Source organism: Coloeus monedula, assembly GCF_965178545.1.
Source record: "Coloeus monedula genome assembly, chromosome: 5".
NCBI classification, from domain to species: domain Eukaryota; kingdom Metazoa; phylum Chordata; class Aves; order Passeriformes; family Corvidae; genus Coloeus; species Coloeus monedula.
The window spans coordinates 3607929-3628335 of record NC_138785.1 but is presented as its reverse complement, the minus strand read 5'-3'; the positions used below and the strand labels follow the sequence as shown (position 1 = coordinate 3628335).

The 20407-nt window shown below is 40.9% G+C and overlaps 1 protein-coding gene across 1 annotated transcript in view; it reads right to left on the bottom strand.

Moving 5' to 3' along the window:
• The window catches only part of SYNPO2 (synaptopodin 2), a gene marked incomplete at its 3' end in the record, with an annotated part of 74517 nt that overhangs the window by 18644 nt on the left and 35466 nt on the right, over positions 1–20407 (bottom strand). Inside the window, exon 2 of the mRNA XM_082282473.1 lies at positions 3994–4145. Coding sequence (XP_082138599.1) covers positions 3994–4145 — 152 coding nt within the window. The remainder of the gene's footprint in view (positions 1–3993; positions 4146–20407) is intronic.

Genomic DNA, 20407 nt, shown 5'->3' with positions numbered 1-20407 from the left:
GTAGAACCATGACCCCACTACTAAACTGAAATGTGGAACTGTATCATTCTTAACATCAGTGTGCTTTCACAGACACATTTCTGTCATAGGGTTTCCAGAGAAATGATGCTGAGACTTTTGAGACAATACTTCTTCGTATTTCACATGTCCGTGAGAAAATTAACTTTGCATGACACCAGAGGAGTGGTTAATTTTTGGCTCTGTAGCTACTACTGCAACTGTTTTAGGCACCATCCTTACATGTGGTTCCTGTCCCAAATCATTCACTCTCTAAGGAATAGAGAAGTACTGGATAAGGATCAGAGGGAGGGAAATAAATACTTGAAATACACATTCAAAGAATTCCTGTGAGGATCATCATCCTTATATATCATGGATTAATTAAAATATTCTGGGCCTATTCCAGTGATCCAGCATAAAAGGGCAGTGAACCTCTACAATATTTCCTACTCGTTTAAAAATATATTATTTCTAACTGGAAAATGTTATTTTTATTTGTGAAACCTACACTATATTTCAGTGTAGCTCATTTTTCTAAACTATTAAGTCCTCTGGCTCAGTTAGGCTGTTTTACTGGTGTTAAGGACACCTGGTATGCTCTTTAGCTCCTTCTTTCAGTACTCTAGACCATACTGCCTACTATTAATTTGAGGAGAAACCTTGTCTGTACAGCAAGGCTGCAGCATGTTATTAAGAGTTTCTATTTGCTAGAAGGTAGCAAAGCACTTTTTCAAATGAGGGAAGTGGTAGGTGTCGCCAGTAAAGTATTAATATCAAGTACTATGGAGATTTTTGAAATCAACAGCAGCCCTGGCTATTCTAAAACTTTGGAACCCCCTAGAAATAAAGGTTGGAAGAAGCAGCAGAAGGAACAAATCTGTCAGTGCGCTGAAGAAACTTCAATATCACTTGCTTTTTAGGCATGCAGCTTACTGCCTGTGGCAGTCTGGGTCTGCCTCAAGTAACACAAAATGAGTAACATCCATTTCATCACATATGGGGCTTTGTGAAGGTCAGACAGATTTTAATTTAGGGAGCTCCTTGTGAATGCTGCTGGATCCCATCGTATGATGCTATTTGTATGATCAATTGTACTGCTCTCAAGCAGAGATAGATTACAGAAATCTGTAAACATTTCCTTGTAAGATATGGACTGGGGGCTGGGCCAGCTAAATGTTAGCCTTTATTGGTAGCTGAGTGATTGTCTGTGTGGAAGAGAAAGATTTCCGCCTTAAAAGGCCCTTGCTACGTATGGATATACTTCTACTCTATATAGACATAAATGTGTATCCTCTGTCAAAACGCAGAATACTGGGTATGATTTCCTTTTTGTTATTTCATATTCTGTTTTGTGAAATTTTTGGTTTTGTTTCGGGCCTTTCCAGCTCCCTGCAGGAACAACAGCCCTGGTGTAATTCCAGGAAGGAAGAAGAACTCATGGAGTCAGTGTGGCAGGGTTTGTCGCAGGCTCATGTTTTACTACCTACATGGTGCATTTCATGCTGGCGTGCATTGAGCACTCCCTTCTTCCCCCTAGAAAGGTTCTCTCCAGACTCAGGAGCTGCTAACACTGATGTGAGGAGGGCAGGCTGGCATTTCAGTGTCTGTCCCCTCTCTCCATATTTCCCAGATCCATCTGCTCAGCATTTGCTGGGAAGGTCAGTGAGATGCTCCCCCACATGGCATCTGGGAGTGCCCACCCTGCAGGGTGTTGCTTTCCTCTCATCCTGTAAACTGAGCATTTTCTGGGCACTGCTGCTGGTCAATAACTTGCTGTGGCTTACAGGGCATTGGGAAAACTTTGGTAGACATCAAAGACCAAGTAGCATTTAAAAAACTACTTTAAAAGCCCAATTTTCCTCCCAGTAAGAGTTGTAAGAGCAGAATTAGGTCAACAATTAGTGCCTGTGAAAATCGCATCCTTCATGCAAAAAGTTCAGGAGCAGCCAGGAGCTTCCCAATGGAAATTATTCTTCCCTGCTAACAAAAGATACTTAGGTGAAAAGATCACCAGTGGAATACCACTTTAATTATTCTTTCTTCATGATTTCCAGCATTTTCTTGAGGTGTCTGCTAAGAAGTGGCTACTCAGGAGAGGAAGGATTTGCTTCTCATTGCTCTCAAAGGATGCTAAGACATTTCCTGAAAAATCCTTCTGGGGGTAGTGCTGAGAGGGATAGTACCCACAAATGAGGTGGGAGGGCAAGAGAAGTGTTTCAGTCTATTCTCCCATACCTGGGAAGATACTGACAGCAAGGTCTGGGATTTGGGAGAGATGAGCTGATGAGAAGAAATTTAAAAATTCTTACAGTGAGTTTCTTTAGAACATTTTAGTCACTTTCAGAGTGCTGAGCAACTGCAATTTTCTTAAAATTTCTGAATGGTTTCATTCCATGAAACACTGAATTATGTGGTGTAAACACTCTGGTTTGGTTCTGATTTTCAGGACATGCCTTGAATGTTCACCATATATTCAAGCAGGGGCAATGGAGAGTCCCTTTCAGCTGCAGCATCCTGTGGCCTTCAGACAACTGAAATATCAGTTATGGAACAGCAACAGGCAGGAGTCAAAGTATGTGGAGCTATTTCTATGGCTGAAGAGAGGACAGCTGGTCAGCCACGAATATCATTCTTACAAGTGCAGTTCCAATAGTCACATTATGAATTAAAAACAGAAGAATGCAGCTATCACATGAGGAACACTCAGCTGGTCCCCTGTTGAACCAGGAGCAAGAGTTGTGCACTCTGGGGGAGGTAAGCTCTAATCCTCAGTTACCATTGTCCCCCTGATCCTGTCACACTAATCCATTACTCAGCCCCAAACAGCCTGAACAGACAGGCCATGCAAAATGTCTGTTAAAATAAGCACTCCTTGAGAGCATCTTGTTTTGAAGGTAGATTGTTACTTTGAACTGCTAGGCACTTGAGGAAAGCTCCTTTGTGCAGGTTGCAGGAACCATGAGGAATTTCACATGCTGTGTAGACATCCCTGGTAACCAGAAACAAGTGCCTGTTTTCATCCTTTTCAGGGACACTGCTCTGTTAGCTGTCATGATGAATCCTGATCCTTTCCTGGTCCTGCCTGTGAGAGGGAGCTGCAGTAGCTCTGGGGGAAGCCTTAAGTCCTTACAAGGAGTGTGGGAGTTTCAAGACTTTTTCTTCCTCTTCTTACCCCCACTGAAGCCAATTCAGAGTTCATCCTCTCTGAATTCACTGTCTGGGGAGAATGTGCTTTACTGTAGGTAGCTCTGAACTCAGGTTGCATTTATTACACTGATGGCAATTACAGAGCAGGCATTGGAATAGACTGATGTTCAGTGAGCTGGCCTGCTTGCAAGTTTGCATGAAGCTTCTCTGCTCTAAGAAACTCAAAGCATTTTCAAAGAAAACTGAAATTCCCTCTCACTATTTTACAAAGGCAGAAACTGAAACCCAGAGAGCTGTGACTTCCCCCACCTCATCGAGTGAGGTGATAACAGCTACAGAAATAGAATTTGTGACTTCCAGGCCCTCTTCTCCTCCTGACTACTAACACATTTTACCACCCAAGAAGACCATTTGCCATGTCATCATCGAGGCAGATCTGTGTAACACAGTTTCTCCATGTATAAAGCCTTTGTTTTTTGTAAGCCTCACTTCCATATCTATGGGGAATAACAGCACTTCACTGCTTCAAAGGGGTGGAGAGAATAACTGAACTCAAGGCTCTGCAATATGCATATATGGTAGTGAACACCTTGCAAGTATTAATACTTACATTTGGAGACAGTGCTATTAATTCTGTGCCTGACCGCTGCTGTTCAAAGTATATACATTAATTCCTTCAGCTCAAATTCTCTGTCTTCCCTCCCTTTTCCATCCTAGCAGCGTTAGACACTAACAACAGGACTATCAGAACCTCTCAGTATAAGGCTGCAAAAGGAGTGTGTTCAAAGCCAACATTTTCCGGGTGATTCACTGAATTGCACCAAAGCATCCTGAGCATTCCTGTACCTCTTGACAAGCATCTGCAGGACGTCAGTCAGGCTTTCCATCAGAACGATGACCTCAGCATAGGTTAGGTCTCCACAAGGCTTGCCATTGATAGACACCACCTCATCCCCCTCGCACAGTCCAGCCTTGGCTGCTTTGCTTTTGCTGCGAACCTACAATGAGTCAAAAACAAATTCCAAATTACACAATTAATGTTTGTCTGAGAACAGCAGTAACCATGTCCTCAACATGCTTTTGTCTGTACAAAAGGATCAGTAATATTGATCATAAACAAATTGGTGGTGACACAAATTAATAACCTGTCTCAGTTGAGGTTAATGTTGTTCTGGTCAGTAAAATACAAAACCTTCTGCTTCAATGAACTTGTGAGCTAGATGTCAAACAGGCTGGATTGATTCTTTTAAAACTGGGAGATGCAGAAGTTTAGTACAGACAACAATCAATTGATCACAGTTGAGCAGAAATGCAAAAAACCCTCATTAGTTTCTCTGAAAATGAAGACTACTAAAAGCTGAAATCTGCACTGAGATTGTAAAAGAAGAGTGTGTAAATTCAGGCCTCTCTGGGCAGAGTATCAATATCTACATTTCCTTAGATGCCCAACTGAAGCTTTAGTCCCCCAACTATAAACATCTGCATCCCTGGAGATCCTAAATCCATGTTTAGTCATGTGAGTAAGTGCCTTGATTTATTAAAGTTAAGGCACGCCTGTTATGGTCTGACCCTCCCTGTTAAGTTCTCATTCAAGAATCCTCTGCAGCTCAGTTTTTGCTGTTTCTCTCCTTTTTCCACTGGCAGTGTGTTGTAACTTCTCACAGTCTTTGTATAACAAAACTTAGACAGCTCTAACACCACTCAAGGTATGCCATACAGTTGACTGCTATTTTTAAAGTACGTATTTGGCAAAGAGTGTGTTATATTAACCAGGATTCTTGCAGGAGTCTATTTTAGAATGACACATACACATAAAAGGGCTGGCCTTGGATTCTTTGATCTCAATCTGCTACCTGTTGGTGTGAGTACTTTGGCTTTATACCATATCCAGTTGTTGATTCAATGTGTTATCCTTGTTAATTCTCATAGTGTTTTCTTGAAAATTTTTAAAGAAGTAGCATAGTTCTACCACACTCACAGTGGCAGAGCCAGTCCCTACCAACTGTAAGGAAGCTACTTCTGATATACTCCAGATTTGAGGGTAGAACTGGCCCACAGACTCATGGAACTGTCCCAAACTTTCTATTAAGCCACTGGGCTGGTACCTAAGATGCATTTCAGGAAGGAAGTTCCTTGGAGTCAGGACGATGGGGGGCACAAAGAGTAAGACTGCACGTTTTTCTGTGGCAGGGCCACCATATCTATCTCTGCTGTTTCGATTTACACATTCCCATATGTCATATTATGGCTCTTGGAGCAGTGAAGGAACAGCAGCCTGGTGCATACAGAAGCCAGTTTCTACCTTGCAGAGTTAACATTTACAAATATGGAGTGGTATGCTGCTCTGTTTATCTCCCCTTAGACAAGAGCATAAACATCCTTGTGCCTTGGGAAGAAATGACACTTTAGACAGTGTTTAGAGGTTTTGCTTCATAAATGAGCTAGGTTTTGGGTGGAGGTTTAGTTACTGTCTTTTTTTAAATAGGAGGGTATGCTATTAAAATTTTACAAGACATTCTAGACCTGAACATAAATATTTAATGTAGATGCCATGAAGAATTTTGAGTGACCCCTTTTCAGAAAATCTATAAACATCCATTATCGAAACCTGTGAACTCTGAAATAGTATAATGTGATACCTAGATTGTGAGAACACTTGTTTCTCTTTCTTTATTTAGTGTTTGAGAAGCATTAAAAAGAAAAAAAACAGACAAGGGGATTGATTTTCTTTTCAAAGTTCTTAAAAGATCATTTCAGTCCATTTTTCTGCCTTGTGAATTATTGAGAGATCACAATTGGAATATTTGGAACTTCATACAAAAATCAGCCTTCCAAATTTGAACAATGTCTGTATAAAATCACCTCAGTATTGGTTTTTTGGGGGGTTTTTTGGTTTTGTTTTTTTGGTTTGGGTTTGGTTTGGTTTGGTTTTTTGGTGGGTTTTTTTTGGTTTGTTTTTGTTTGTTTGTTTGTTTTGTTTTTTTGGTGCTTCTGTTGGGGTAATAAAAAGGAAGACAGAGCACTCAGAAGAAGAAAATCAGCAAGGCAGATTCAGGGATAAATTATGGCAGGTTGCTGCTAGGGTAGAATATCCCATCATCATTTGTGTTATTTCAGCCTCAGCATAACAGCAGCTTACTCAACAATACGTAGACTGCTTTGCCAGGCAAGCTGTAATTGTTTCTAGCTTTATTTGTTTTCACTGGAAACCCACAAAAAAGAATAAATAGTTTACTCGTGTAAACAGAGACTTTTCAGATTTCTGGGAAAAATAATAAAAATAAATAAATACTAAATAGAAAGACCCACCCAGAACAACAACAACAAAATTTCAAGAAGATTTGTGGAAAGAAAGATCTTCCTGGTAAAATGTATTCAGTGGACAGTTTTCTCTCAAAGGCAGTTTTGGCAGTAAGCCTTTGAGGAGGCCACTGGGAAACAAAAGCTGTCTTTGTTAGCAGAAATACAACTTGGTCACACAGGGGACAGTAAGAAACCCTTATCCAGTTCTTGGGAACTTAAAGCAAAGCATATTTGGCTGTAAAGCAGGAGAGATTCTTACAAAACCAGTGATTGCTCTTGCTTCATAGTGCAGCCCTGGCTTTCTCAGGTACTTGTTTCTCCTATGCACTTGAAGTTTTTCTTAAGAAGAAGAAGTGGGTTTTTGCATAAAATTTTTGAGTAGGATCTCACTACAAGAATAATATGTTTGTAAAGATTTTCTTAGTGTTTTAATGCCTGCAATACCAGTATAACATAGGAAAACTGAGCTGGTGCTGTTAGTGCTGAACCTGTCAAGATACCAGCTGCTACTGGGCACCTCGAAGAGCTCCACCCCATTTTCAGCTGGTGCTGCCTCTATTGCTTTCCTGCTCCCCCTCAGTCAGGACTCTTTATTATTCAATGTACCTGAAGTATGTAATTTCTTTTTATTTCCAGACCTCTCCTGTATCCAGAATTTCCCACTATCAGGAGTGCCCTTTGCTGATTAAAATGTCAAGTCTTGAGCAATTCCTCATATCCACAGAAATATTAAACTTAGGAGAAATTTGCTATGTGAAGGACTTAGCCTGGATGTTTGCTGTTATCTGAGCACCACAGAAGATCCAGGACCCCCTGGCACCAGTTCAGAGGCAGCAGGGTCTGGGGGCTGTCCAGAGGCTGTTCAGAAGGGTCTGTGAACACTTCAGGTGGAAACTGTGAGTGAGCAAGGTCTGGGTGTTGTGCTGGCCTGGTGAGAGATCACCTCCCAAAGACACAGGTATGTGGGTAAAGTGTGGGATAGGAGCTTTGTTGGTGCCTGTGGGATGTTGCTGGGGCTGGAGTAGCCATGGATGCCTACAGCACATGACAGTTCCAGCCAGTTTCTTAACCAGTAAAAAAGGAATACATGGATGGATACACAGTGGCTGTGCTCGTGTTAGTCTGGGCAAAAGGGGTATTTTTTAGAGAAAGTGAATGGGAGTGCCCAGCCCTCATTCTGTGTATGGTGTGCTTTTAATTTAAACTAGATCAAGTCTCCTTCTCCTATCCAACTGGAGACTCCTTCCCAAGTAACTAGATCTCCTTTGATTTAATCTGAAAGCACTCCAGTTTGTACAACCCAAAACTGTTCCATGCTATGAAGCAACATATGGTAAATCAGGAATAACAGAGACATTTGCTTCAAAGAATGTTATCCCGATAAAGCTGAAAAGCTGGAGTAGATGCACCTGTTACTTGTTGTGGCTGCAAGTGGATGCACAGACAACAACTGGGGCTCAGCTGACCAGCTGATGATTTTGGGTGTATGTCTGAGCCCTATAATAAGCAGATCAGAGTTGAGGTATGTTGAACCTGGTAACAAGGTCAGTGAGTTGTAGTTTAAAGTGAGGCAAATGGACTTGAGGACACTCTGCAGTCCAGTTCCCTAATTGCACAACAAAAAATTATTAGGATGTTTCATCATCTTGGTTTTACCAGTGATTTTTGGGAAGGATGATGTGTATCTTAATCTTATCCTGGACTTTGGTTTATTCTGGAGCTTGGAGTACACAACTTTATCTGGGATGTGTGTCTAAGTGCTGCGCATCAGGTATAGCCTGACTGAGCAACCAATCTCAGAAAATGAGCAATATGAGCATAAGCACAGTCCATTTAGTCTAAAATTTTATCTAATAAAATAAGATTTATGTAGGTTTAAAATACACATAATTTGCACAGTAAAATTCTGAATTTAAAGCAAGCTTTCCAAACCGTGAGTTATTTTCAAAATTATTTACTGATCCTTTTTTCAGTTTGACAGCAGCTTTTGAACAGCAGAACAGGAAATATTACCACTGGAATGGCAATTTAGTAGTGGAAATATTCTTCCCTGCCATTTCAGTCCCCTTGCTCATATAGGCAGAGTAGTTTCTTTCATTGTGGGGTCACCTCTGGAAGAGCCTATTCAGGTGAATATCCTGTCTGACTCCTGAAGCCTCATCTGAGCTGTTGTTGGCCCTGAAGGCTCAAAGCTGATTCCTGTGAACCTTATTTACCTGTGTGTCCTCAGTGTTAGGTTTGGGTCTTTGGTGGCTGGCCTTGTGTTTTGCTGTGATGAAATATGTTGTCCAAAATAGCAAGGCTTACCGGGCAAGGGACTTCTGTAGATCAGTTGTCCACCCTTATTACTGTTTACTACTTTAGTTATGTCAGCTACAAACTTTACCAGCAGTGACTTTGTGTTTTCTTTTAAACTGGTGATTAAACATTAGTACCAAAGGGTGAAGGGTGCCTAACAAGAACATGTCCTTTGACTACTTTGAATGATTCCCTAGATTAATGTTACCTTCTCAGACCCAACAACTAGCCAGATTTTAAAGCAGTAATTTTTACTACAGTAGCAAACTGTGCCCTTTCATGTCTTTTGATTATCAGTACTGCAGAAATGTGTTTAAGAAATTTCTATTAAGTAGCTTTTTAAAAATAATCATTAACCTAAATATTGGATTAGTACCCTTACTCTATAGAACTCTAACAATTAACTAATAGAGTGACTTTGTTTAAATGTGCCTTGTGTTAAGGTTTTTTTTAGTTGTTCTATTTCCAGAGATATGAAATGGTAAAGAAGCAGAGAAAACAGGTGTCACTATGCAGGAAAGCGGGAGTGGGGAGACTCTGCTTCTTCTTTTGATGTTCATACTAATATTAAAGAAGCAAGTGTTTGATACACTGCTTTCATACGTAATTTTTTTTCCCTAAAAGAAACAACTTAGACTTCTAACATTTGACACCCTGAATACAGCTCTGATTTTTCTAAATCTATTTTTCTTTAATATGGTCAGTTACCTTAATTTTGACAGAAAGTATAATTATGTTAAAAATCCAAGTTGAATGGGTTATGTGTCAGAAATAACAAGAAGTCAACTGACTTCAATATGACCTAGTCCTGGCCATAAAGGAGGTGGCAATTCAAAGTGAAAAGACAGGAGACATGATGAAGTGATCCAAAATCTATGTAATTAAAGAAAGTTGTATTCTGCTTACTGACAAAGTGGCAAATCGTACTACATGTGAAAGTACACAAAGTGTAGTGGAACTCAGCTTTGCCACTTAACTAAGTACAAATCAGTATTACCACAGTTAGAGGCCTGCCTGTTGATTGCTGCAATAAATTTATCTGGCTAGCATGTTTTTCTCAAATATATTTGAGGCCAGCATAAATAAATTAATATATTCACTACTTAGTTTAATTTTATCAGACATTAGCTCATACTTTCCAGAAGTTATTTTTTCTCATTAATTGATTAGCTAAGTGTTAGTCATGAAGTTCAGGATCAGGGATCAAAGACCAGTGTTTCCTGGAGACAGTATTTTTAAAAAAACCCCAAAACCCACCAAAAAAAGCACATCATCTCTTCCATTATAAACCCTACAGCAAAGTCAGGGGCTGGTAAAAGTATTTAAATATATTTAAAAGTTACCTATCACTCTAATAAAATGTACAGTGCTTTGCTATGAGCAGGAAGCAGAAGCACTAAGGGATACTTGTTAGTGTATTAGTTGTTTGACTTGTATGAATTTAGGGAATTAAAAATGAAGCTACAACTCACATTAATTCAGCCACAGTTTATAAGTAGGGCTCTAGGGCCTTGTTTTGCAATGGTTATGCATGCAGGATTCCTTTAGACAGAAAAGTAGCCTTCAGTAAGTGAGCTTTTTGGGGTTTAGATATGAAGGACTGTACAGTAAGCTAAGCCTACCTCCTGATGTGCTTGGGTTTTTTTAGGGATCTCTGTAGATCCTTTAAATAGCTCGGAGACTCCAGGCTAGTAAACACTGCTATTGCTAAATCAGAGGAGGTGAAGAAGGGACAAGCTCCCATCCCCTTGTTTTCTCCATGGTTTCTGGGTGGGTTTTAAGTCAGGTTTACAATGAGAACATCCAAACTTATTTCTACCTTAACACTCTCTTCCCCATCCCCAAGCATCGCCATCACAAGTTATAGTGTGGGCTGTATAAATAATGAGTTTTAAGGAAAAAAGTGCCCATACATGAGGAAAACTGGAGGACCTGTGTGTTCTTAATTTTAATATGTATATAATGAGAAAGTAGTTGTCAGTAGACAGATAGCAATAAGCAGACAGGAAAGAGTCATCACATCTTCATGAAGGGAATTTGAGCCACTTGTAGATTTAACTAATGGTAGCATAGTTGAGGAAGTCCTTGAGAGGTTTTAAAAGCCATACAATTAGGAAATATTCTTGCCTAGAACTCCTGTCTGGGCTTTGCATCCACATAAATTCATTGCAAATACCAGGTTCTGGTCTAAGCTGAAGGCATTTTTGGCAGGACAGGGCTCAAGCTTAAGGATTGCATTTTGAGCAAATGGGTGAAATGCTATTGAGATAAGAGTGTCATTGACTGGAGTTGTAGTGGGATGACCTACATAGGTGTATGTATTCTGTATACAGACTCCACCATGGCTGCATGCATTTTACTCTTACAGAGGGCCTCTTTAGAGCCAGCATACCAAATTTTAGTCTGCTTTCATTAGCCATGCCTGTACTTCAGCATGAGTCTGCTGCATAATGTGGCTTGAGCTATTTGCATCTGTGCTGCCTGGAGGTGACTTTGCGTCAAGATGATTCCAGTTCTCATCCTCTCTGGACTGAATTTCTCTACCAGATAGGCTACCTCCTTTCAGAATCAGTCAGGATAAAAGTCACAATGTAAAACCTCCAGACAGGGCAAATTCACTGGGATTGTGACATCCAAGCCCTCCCCAACTCCTCTGAATGTATGGGAATGCAATGAGGAGCCTTGCCCCAGAGCTAAAGCTCAAGTGCTGTGACTTTAGCTACTCTAAATATAGATAATATGAATAGAGATAGTATAAAGTAGTTTTCTATATTTTACCTTGAAGTCTCTATGTCCACTCCTTTGGGGATTGTGTATAGTTACAATTTTTTACACAGTAAGACTCGTGAGACAATGCAAAATGCCTGCTAATTAACTGGGTTAAACAAAGATACTTCTAAGTTATCTCCCAAATTGTTTTCCTGAGAGGAAGCTTTGAATAATGAAGTATCTTTGGCTTGTAAGATAAGCACAGAATATTTCCTCTCAGCAAATTCTTCCCCGTACCAGGATAAGGATATGGGGAATTGGGCAGTTCAGTACTCTTCTCCTTCTGGTCTTACGGGAAAGCTCCTAGAGACATCCATTTTCATGTCTGTCTGTAAAGGTAATTGTATTTCTAAATGGGTTATGAGACAAAATAACATTAGAGACATCAAAGGAGAAAATAGTTAATGTGTCCACACATAGTTTTGTTACTAAATGTTCAAAAAGTCTTTCCAGAAGGGGAGGTAGGATATCACACTTTGAATGCATGGGGGTGCTACCACTGATTATCGCTAAGATCATCACTGGAAAAATTGAACACTGGTGTAAGATTGTATTAGCTTATGGCAAATAGGAGATCTAGGATGCCAAGCCACACTAAACAAAGGTACTTTTTAACTTTAAAATCCATTGATCCCATGGCAAAGGTTCTGGCTTTATTTAGCAACTCACAGCTAAAGCAGAACTTCAATCATAGTTTGCTCATGTAAAAGTTCATGGGACATTCTTGTAGAGGGGAGATGTAGTAGTTATTAGTCTACTTTTTGATTAACTCTGTCTGCAGTTCTTCTGCTGCACTGTACATGTGAAATCACATTTCTTGATTCTGGATCAGTTTGGTGACTCTTGTCTCCTCCTTCCCACAACATCAGAAGTACTTACATAAAAGATCAGTTCTCTTCAGTGTCTATTTGACAAATGCATTTTGGTACATCTTCTTGCACATTCTGTCATGGGAGGGTTACAGAACCTGTTTAGCCATTTATATATTGACAGAGCATTTGTACCCAGAGAGCAGACTGATCTCAGTGAAAAGAAAAGCCTGCTCAAATTCCCAAAAGCCTTGCCTAATGTACTGGTGTATCATCTTACTGGTGGTTGCCCTTTTCTGGCAGAAATCCAAAGTTAGCAGCTGAAGAAGGGATGAGGTAATGACCTCTGAAATATTGATCTGGTATGCTGGCGACGCAGCAGATTTCCCAACAGTGAGCTTGGGTGCACAGCACTTGAAGTCTGCTGTTCATTTTGTACAACACATGCAGTGCATAGCCTTTCTTGGGGTGTACTATTGCATACTTGTAGATGATGTGTCAAAACTAAAATGTGGTGCTGATTTGCATTTTTACAGTGAATTTTTGCCATTGGGGATCATGCGGCAAGGAGAGGAATGATGCCATTGCTTTTCAGTAGGGTAGATGTACATCGTCTGCTCTATTTCTATTCCCCTTTTCTTCTTGCCTTGCTTGAGCAATGACTGGCTGTGTGCTTCCTGCCTTATTTTTAAGTCCTAACCAACGTTGATCTCTCCATGAATGCTGTAGCTACATTTTCATTTCTTCCTTCTCACTGCTCCCCACGCAGAGAGATAATTGAATTGTCAAGGCTTCTTTGGGATTGAGAAAATAGTGCACCTTTACTGAGTGCTTTAGTATAAAGGTAGAATCAAAAGTCTTTAACTGCAGTATACTTTATGTCCTGGAGATGAGAATTTCTGTGATAAGGTTAGGGGAGAATAAGCAGAGATTTAAAATGTCTTTATTATCTGCTGCTGAACACTTGAAGGCAACATGTGAAGTGCTACAATAGACAGTTCTTGTGGTAAGTGTATCCACTGCCTAATCTGGGGCTGAGCTCTTGTCACTGAGAGAGTAGAGGAACAGCAATATGCTTGTAGTATTTGTATGGTGCCAAGATCAGGCCCTGGGTATTTCCAGTAGAAAAAGGGTCACATTTCTTATACCAAAATTGCAGTCAAAGCAAGGTAAATGAAAGGTAAAAAGCAAAACCTGCCACCTGAAAGGACCTACCTTCTGGGGGTGCTAAGAGAATGATGGCATATAATATATGCACACTGTTACAAAGAACATTTCTAGCCTAGACTTGTTGCTGCTGGGAGAAAACAGCAAAGGTATGTGAGAAGTAACTAAACTCTTCAGTTAATTAAAAAAGGAAAAAAACATAATTAGTTTGCTGGAGGTCTTTTTACTTTCCCCAGTTTAGTCCAAAGCACGTTTGTGTAATTTGATGCTTTGACTTGTGACCGGCCTTTCAGATTAAGCAACCTTTGGGGGGTACACAAGGGGCATGAGGGTTTTTTAGGGTGGTAGGAGTAGGGGAGATGACTGGCTTCTTAGTGACACACAGGCTATAAATCCATCCTACTGGCAGGCAAATGAGCCACTCCGTTTACTAGTGTGCACTTTGTCAAATCCACTCATTCCTAGCTTCATATCCTGTATCAATTACTGTGTTCTGTGTGGCTCCCTTGTCTCATTTTCACTCCTTTGGTCACCTGCCCAAATTCTCTTCATGCAGGGGGGACAGGGAACAGGCAGAGAAGGAAAGACAGGAGGGTTCTCATTACAAATCTGGATTTGAGACAACACATTTAATCCTTAAAGCAAAACTACTCCAGTGACAGTTAAAATGTTCAGTCTCCCCAGTCCATTCCCCAAAATGGTATTGTTTATTACAATCCCTTAACATTATGTCATGAGCTTGCAAATACATGAGCATGGCATATGATCATCCTCCCGAAAGGAATAGCAAAGGCAGCAAGAAGGAACAAATGCCACCTTACAGGTTTCTGTTTCAGTGAGGGCTGTAGCTATCACTGTCAATGATGTCAAGGTTATCCTGAAATGTGTGCCCAGTGATGTATTTCTTGCTACTTGCCTCACTGCTGAGGCAGCAATTTAGTCAACACCAGCAGGATCATGCAGAGGTAACTGGAAGCTTTGCTTCACTCCCAGTGGAGAAAGCAGTGGCACTGTGTTTATTGTGGGAGCTTTCTGTGTGTACAAAGCTCAGCACAACTGAGCCAGATCTCAGATTATAGGGCAGGGGGGCTCTGGTGGCTGTATTAGCACAAATGAGAGAGATTGTTCAAAGAAACAAAGTAACATGAGCATCTGGTAAAGGCAGCATCTAGATAATATACATTAAACAGTTATTGTGTTACACACAAGCAAAGTGCTCAATGCCAAATAGTCTTCACAAGAAAGCACACTGTTCCAAGTCATTGGAGAAGCATGAATCAAACAGTGGCACAAACTCAGCTGAGAGCTCTATACAGGGGCTGTGTTCCAGCTCCCATTGCTTGTAGTCATCTTTAGCTGGGCTGTTCAACTAAATAAAATTTAGGATTAGTCTAAAGAAAATGGTCCTCTGTGAAAGCTTCTAGTTTTGTTTACCAGGGTTTCACACAAAACCTCCACCATGTTGCTCTCTCTTGAACTGTATCTATTCCTTTCACTTCTCAAAGTAAGTCAGCTAGATTCAAGCTTCCCTACTTCCCAGGAAAGTTCTTACTGACAAACTTCAAAACTGCCTGTTCCACTGAAATTTCACTCTTCCTTGACATTTCTCTAATTGCTCGATTCTTCATATCTTTGACAGGTAGTGGATAAATTTGTATTGACTAGTAGCTTTAACCATGAAATAGAGTTTCAGACAAGTCTCCCAATTTAAACAGTCAAAGAAAGCATGCAGAATCAAATATCGGTCTTTTAATTTCCTTAGCATCCCTCGTGCTTAGGGTGTAGTTGAAATGTGTTTTGAAACAACCTTTTAAAACGGAGGCAGTCTCAGGCCAACCCAGCTTGATGTTTAGGAGGAAAAGCTCTGCCAAAACGGGTGAATGTTTTGTGAGCGCCAATACGTAGGTTCATGTAAAGGCCTTCCAGTGTTGCCTGGCTGCTGTCCTGGACAGCTCCTGTTTTGTGACTCACCAGGAAATTTGGATATTCATCAGCCTCACCTCTCCCTGGTGGCCAGGAAAGGAGCAATGATGGCTTGGAGGGTAGATGTACACTAAGGATATCAAAGCCTGCCAGGGGAGGTCAGTGATCTACTTCTCCTCCCAGAAGAGGAGACAAGGTTTCTGTGCTTGTGCTGGCAGCCCTCATGATGGGGAAAATGGTGGCTGGAGACTCCTGAGAGATGTTTCCAAAATCTCCAGGGAACTGGGAGACAGAAGTATTCACTCTGTAGGCTTTCTCAGCCACCTGGGCAACAAAAATGGACAAGTTTTTTAACATGTGCTTTTAACCAAAAAATTGAAGTCCATAATCTGCCATGAAGATTTCCTTATCTGAGTCTCAGTTTTTAAAGAATATATCTGGAATTTGCCTAATTTTAATTTAATCAATTTTATCAAGCTCTAAACTGGTCATAGATGGATTGATGCAAAGGGTCACAAGAATTCATCCTTCTTTTCCAGTGGCTTAATCTGAAGTGGCTTTAACCCGAGAGAACTATAAATAGGAATAAGTATCTCTACTGAAAAGATCACTTTGTCACCCCCTTAATCCTTTCTTGTGAAGGCAACCCTTGAACACATGTAGCAATTTGTGCAGGTTTCATAAAATTGACATAGAGATTAGTAATCATGGTCTGCCTTTCAGCTCTTAAATAAAATCCTGTGTAAGCCATGTATCAGAATTCCAGTGTGGCACCAACCAGAATAAAAACTAAGTATTTATAAGTAGAGCATGAGACCTGCCCTGGAACTGAAGGCTGAATGAAGAATTAATGTCTCCCAAGGTAGGCTAGAATCATCATTCTACCGTCTCTTCATTCAGATTTTAAGATCAGTATTTACTTATATTTCATAATTTGGAAATACCAGCACTTTCAAATTCATGTTAAATATGCTGCCAGGGGAATATTACAGTGCTGGAAGAAGAACTATTTTGGCATGGCAAATGGACAGTAGTAGTCAGAACACTGAGGAAATGCTGTTTTATTCCGACGGTAACTGTGGAAGCTGAGCCAGACTTCTGGCTCCTGTGTCAATAGTCCAGTTGTGGCTGTTGCCCTTGCACATTTGTGTCTGAGGCCAGTCTGACACAGAGGTGCTGAGCTCTGTTTGATGCTCCTGGACTTAGTGCTCCCAGGAATTAGACCTCCTATTCTTACAGTCTCCAATTCAGGCATGCTGGCAGACTTGGCTTGTTCTGTCCCCGACTTTAGTAAGAGCAAGTTGTCAACATCTTCAAAAGCTGGATGGAGAGGATTTGTGTTCCCCCTGCCCTTCCCTTTCTGTGTATTCCCGGGAGGAATGTCTGCCTGAGAACTGGAAAAACTGCTGCCCTGATGTGTGAGATTTCTGTTTGTTTGTTTTCGTCTGTCCTGTTGTCCTCAGTGCAAGTGTTGGGCTTAACTCAGGATATCTTGCCCCGTCAGGCAGTCTGGGAAAAGCTGGCAGTTGTGTCTGGGGGTGGGGGAGCGAGACAGAAAGAGTGTTATTTTTGCAGAGCTGTAAATCCAGCACCTTTTGCCAGTGCTGCATCTTTTTTTATTGCTTGTTTCTGAGAAGGTATTGCTGCAACAGCATCAGCTACAAATAAAATCTTGTTTGCTCAAAGTTCATGACAGGACAGGTCGTGCATTCTGGACATTTGTGGGACACTCATAAAGAAAATACAGAGCACACTTTCCAAAAGCTTCAGCTTGAAATGCAACAGTTTCCTTGCTGCCCGGAGCTTCAATGTCAAAGAGATTTCTATTTTTAGAGAGAGATTCTACTCAAAGAACTATATAAGGCTGTGCTGGGGAGACCATTACCTTTTTATTATAGATAAGAGTATTTGTTACTCAGTTGGGAAGAAAAATTCTGTATAAAAGTGGAAAATACAAAGATACTCTCACTTGGTTGTCTTTTGTGGGGGAGAAGGAACTGAGATGAAAACTGAAGACTGAATATTTGCTTTTCAATATTCTAACTTCTCTCAACTTTTTGAAACACGTGCTTTAGCCATTCAAATGTCAGACAAGGCTCTTGATCTGAAGTGATGATGCAAGAGGGAAGAGATAGTTCCAAGCAGTGTTTGGTGCCAAAAGAAAACTTGCTATGCCAACATGTGACAACACTAGGAAAACGCCACAAATAACCATCATTTCCTTCATGGGGAAACTAAGTAAGGCTTGATGTTACATATTCAGCCTTTAAAGGTACAGATTTATTAATTATCCTGAGTACACAGTGCACCTAAACTGAATGGGTATTGCAGCAAAGCCATCAGAGACAGTGGTCAAGTGGCTCAGAATAGTAGTCACAGTTAATGGCAATAGAAGTGGAAAATAGAAGAGTATCTGAAGTTCTGGATTTGCTAGGGAGCCTTCTTCTGAAGCCTGTTTTTTGGTCACATAGAATCATCCAGGAAACACCTAACTTCATTAGCCTTATCTCTGTGTTTGTATTAATAGACAGGAAAAAGGTCTGTACAAAATTGGATGAACCTGTGTTCTCAGTTAACGTTCTCAATGTAATTTCTCCCACAGTTTAGAGAGAAGCTGCTGGGCTTCTGGTCTGGTTGGACTTTCAGAGGCAGCCCAGGTGACACTGGTTTTAGCAGCTGTCGCCAATGTTAGCACAGCAGCTAGGGCCAATATGGTTTTGCTTGAGTAAGGACTAGATGAGGTAACAAAACTAAATTAAGGACACTGGTTCCACTTCTGCTGTAGTCCAACACAGCTCCTGCAAGGAATTCTGAACTGGGGACGGGACTGAAATTATGCTGGTCTTAACTTGCCTGGGGTTTCTGCTTCTGTTTTTATATTGTCTGGCTAGCTGTGACATAAACTCTTTGGCTTCAGGTGAGTAAAACTGGGAACAGATACACTGAATGAGGGGTGAAAAAACCACAGCAGCTAGAAGTAATGCGTGCATTCCAGTAACAGAAGGAAAGACAGTGGTCTTGGGTTGTGCAGGAGGTAAGACAGGGCAGACTGATTGGTGGCAAAGCTGAAGCATAGGCAGCAGTAGCTGAACAGCTTGAATGAGGGGAATTCCTTCATCCACTCAGTGCACTCAGCTGGGAATAGGGGGAGAAATAACACTCTCTACTTTGACATTTGTTATTCAAAAGAAACAAAGTTACTGGCATTTAGATGTGCATTTAGAAACACACGACGTACTGATCCTGGCGTATTATTAGCAGCGTGAGAAGCAGTTCAAGTATGTTGAGGCACACGGGTACCTTTGCAGAGTTATTGGTGAAATCAGCTTTAATTACTAACAGTACTGTGAGTATAGGGCAGGGACGGATCAGTCGGCTGGCACTGAGGGCATTTCTTGTGCTCGAGTTTAGGGGCTGCACCTGAGGGAATGAACTGAGGGATGGGGCGGGGGGGGGGGAGCGGGCCCCGCTTCCCGCGCTTTTTCGTGGTGTTGCACTGCCCCCTGGCGGCGAGCGCTGAGGGCCAACCCGCGGTCAGAGAATTGCAGGAATTGCGAGGGGTTATTCCTGAAAAACCTGAGGAAACGTGGCCGTAACTCTGCAATACCGTTCTGCTAAAGGCCTTTTGTATTGTCATATTCATTCCTGAAGCGGCTCCACACAAAGCAGCCCCTCACCTGTCGCAGGAGTCGGAAGTGCCTTTCCCCTCTGCCCTCTGAGGTGTCTCTGCCCTTCCCCTGAGGAGGACCCCAAGAAATCTCCCCATGGCCGTCCCCTCTTCCTTCCCAAACGTCTCCGCTGTGCCGGCGAACCCTGCTGCAAAGGCATGTTCCTCACTCGATCCCCTTGACAGCTGTCTCCAGGCAGGAATCCCGGGCTGTCTTTCCACAGTTCCTGGACAGTTTCCTTCTGGGATTAAACAATTCCCACACTGTTTCCCGAACAAGCAACCGGCTGAGGGTTTAGTAGGTAATTCTGACTTTTGCTTGCTGTGCATTCAGATGGCAATGAACTTTTTCCTTCTTGCTTTTATTAGTAAACGCAGCAATTTTCTGAGATTGACAAGCCATTTCTTAAAATGTTACACAACTGCTCAGTCATTTGTCTTACTATATGTATTCTCAAGTAACTTCTTCAGTGTGATTTCCACTGAAATTTTCATGCTCCACTTGTAAGATACTGTTCTGTACTTGAATTTTTTTTTATTGTTAGCTACTGTCCATAGGGAGATCAGAACTGATAATTGCTAAATAACTAAAAGCTTCCATTTGATCAACACATTTTTAATAATGACATAAATGTGTTACATAGTGTTTCCATTTGTAAAATGTAAATACAAACACATTAATATACAAATGTCTATTCCAAGGCAATAATAAAGGACTATAAGTGCCAAGGTTCAGGTATATAATCCTGCATCACTTGAGCTTTTCACACTACATTGGCTGGGTACATTGAAGAAAAAAGTTGAAAGACCTGAAAACCAGGGAGACACAACATCACACCTGAAATTTTAATCATCATCGATTGATAGTCTAAAATGGTTAGTACAAGTATATATATTTGATCATTTAAATTGGTTTATATTTATATTTCATTTGCAAACTCTTTTTTTATATTAACTTCAAAATTTTGATGAATGCCATTATAAACTGAATCTGCAATTTTTTCTTTAGCTTTGTTCTAATGTCTGTATCTCATGCCCCTCTAGATAAGCACATGTCTGTTTTCTGGGCACAGAAGTCTGCAGTCGTGTCAGTCAGTAGCATATTCTGCATGCTAAAAAATTTTTAAATAAAATAGTGAGCCCAAGCTCTTCTTTAAGAAACGAAGCAGCATCTTCTTACTGAAATGGTGCTGTAGGAGACAAATGGGATTAAGCAATATCAATGTGCTGTAAACAAACACCATCAGTCTGTAAATCGTGATTGTACAGTGATTTCCTCAGGCCTCCTCTTATTAGCTGAAGGTTAACTCAGCAGCACAAAATG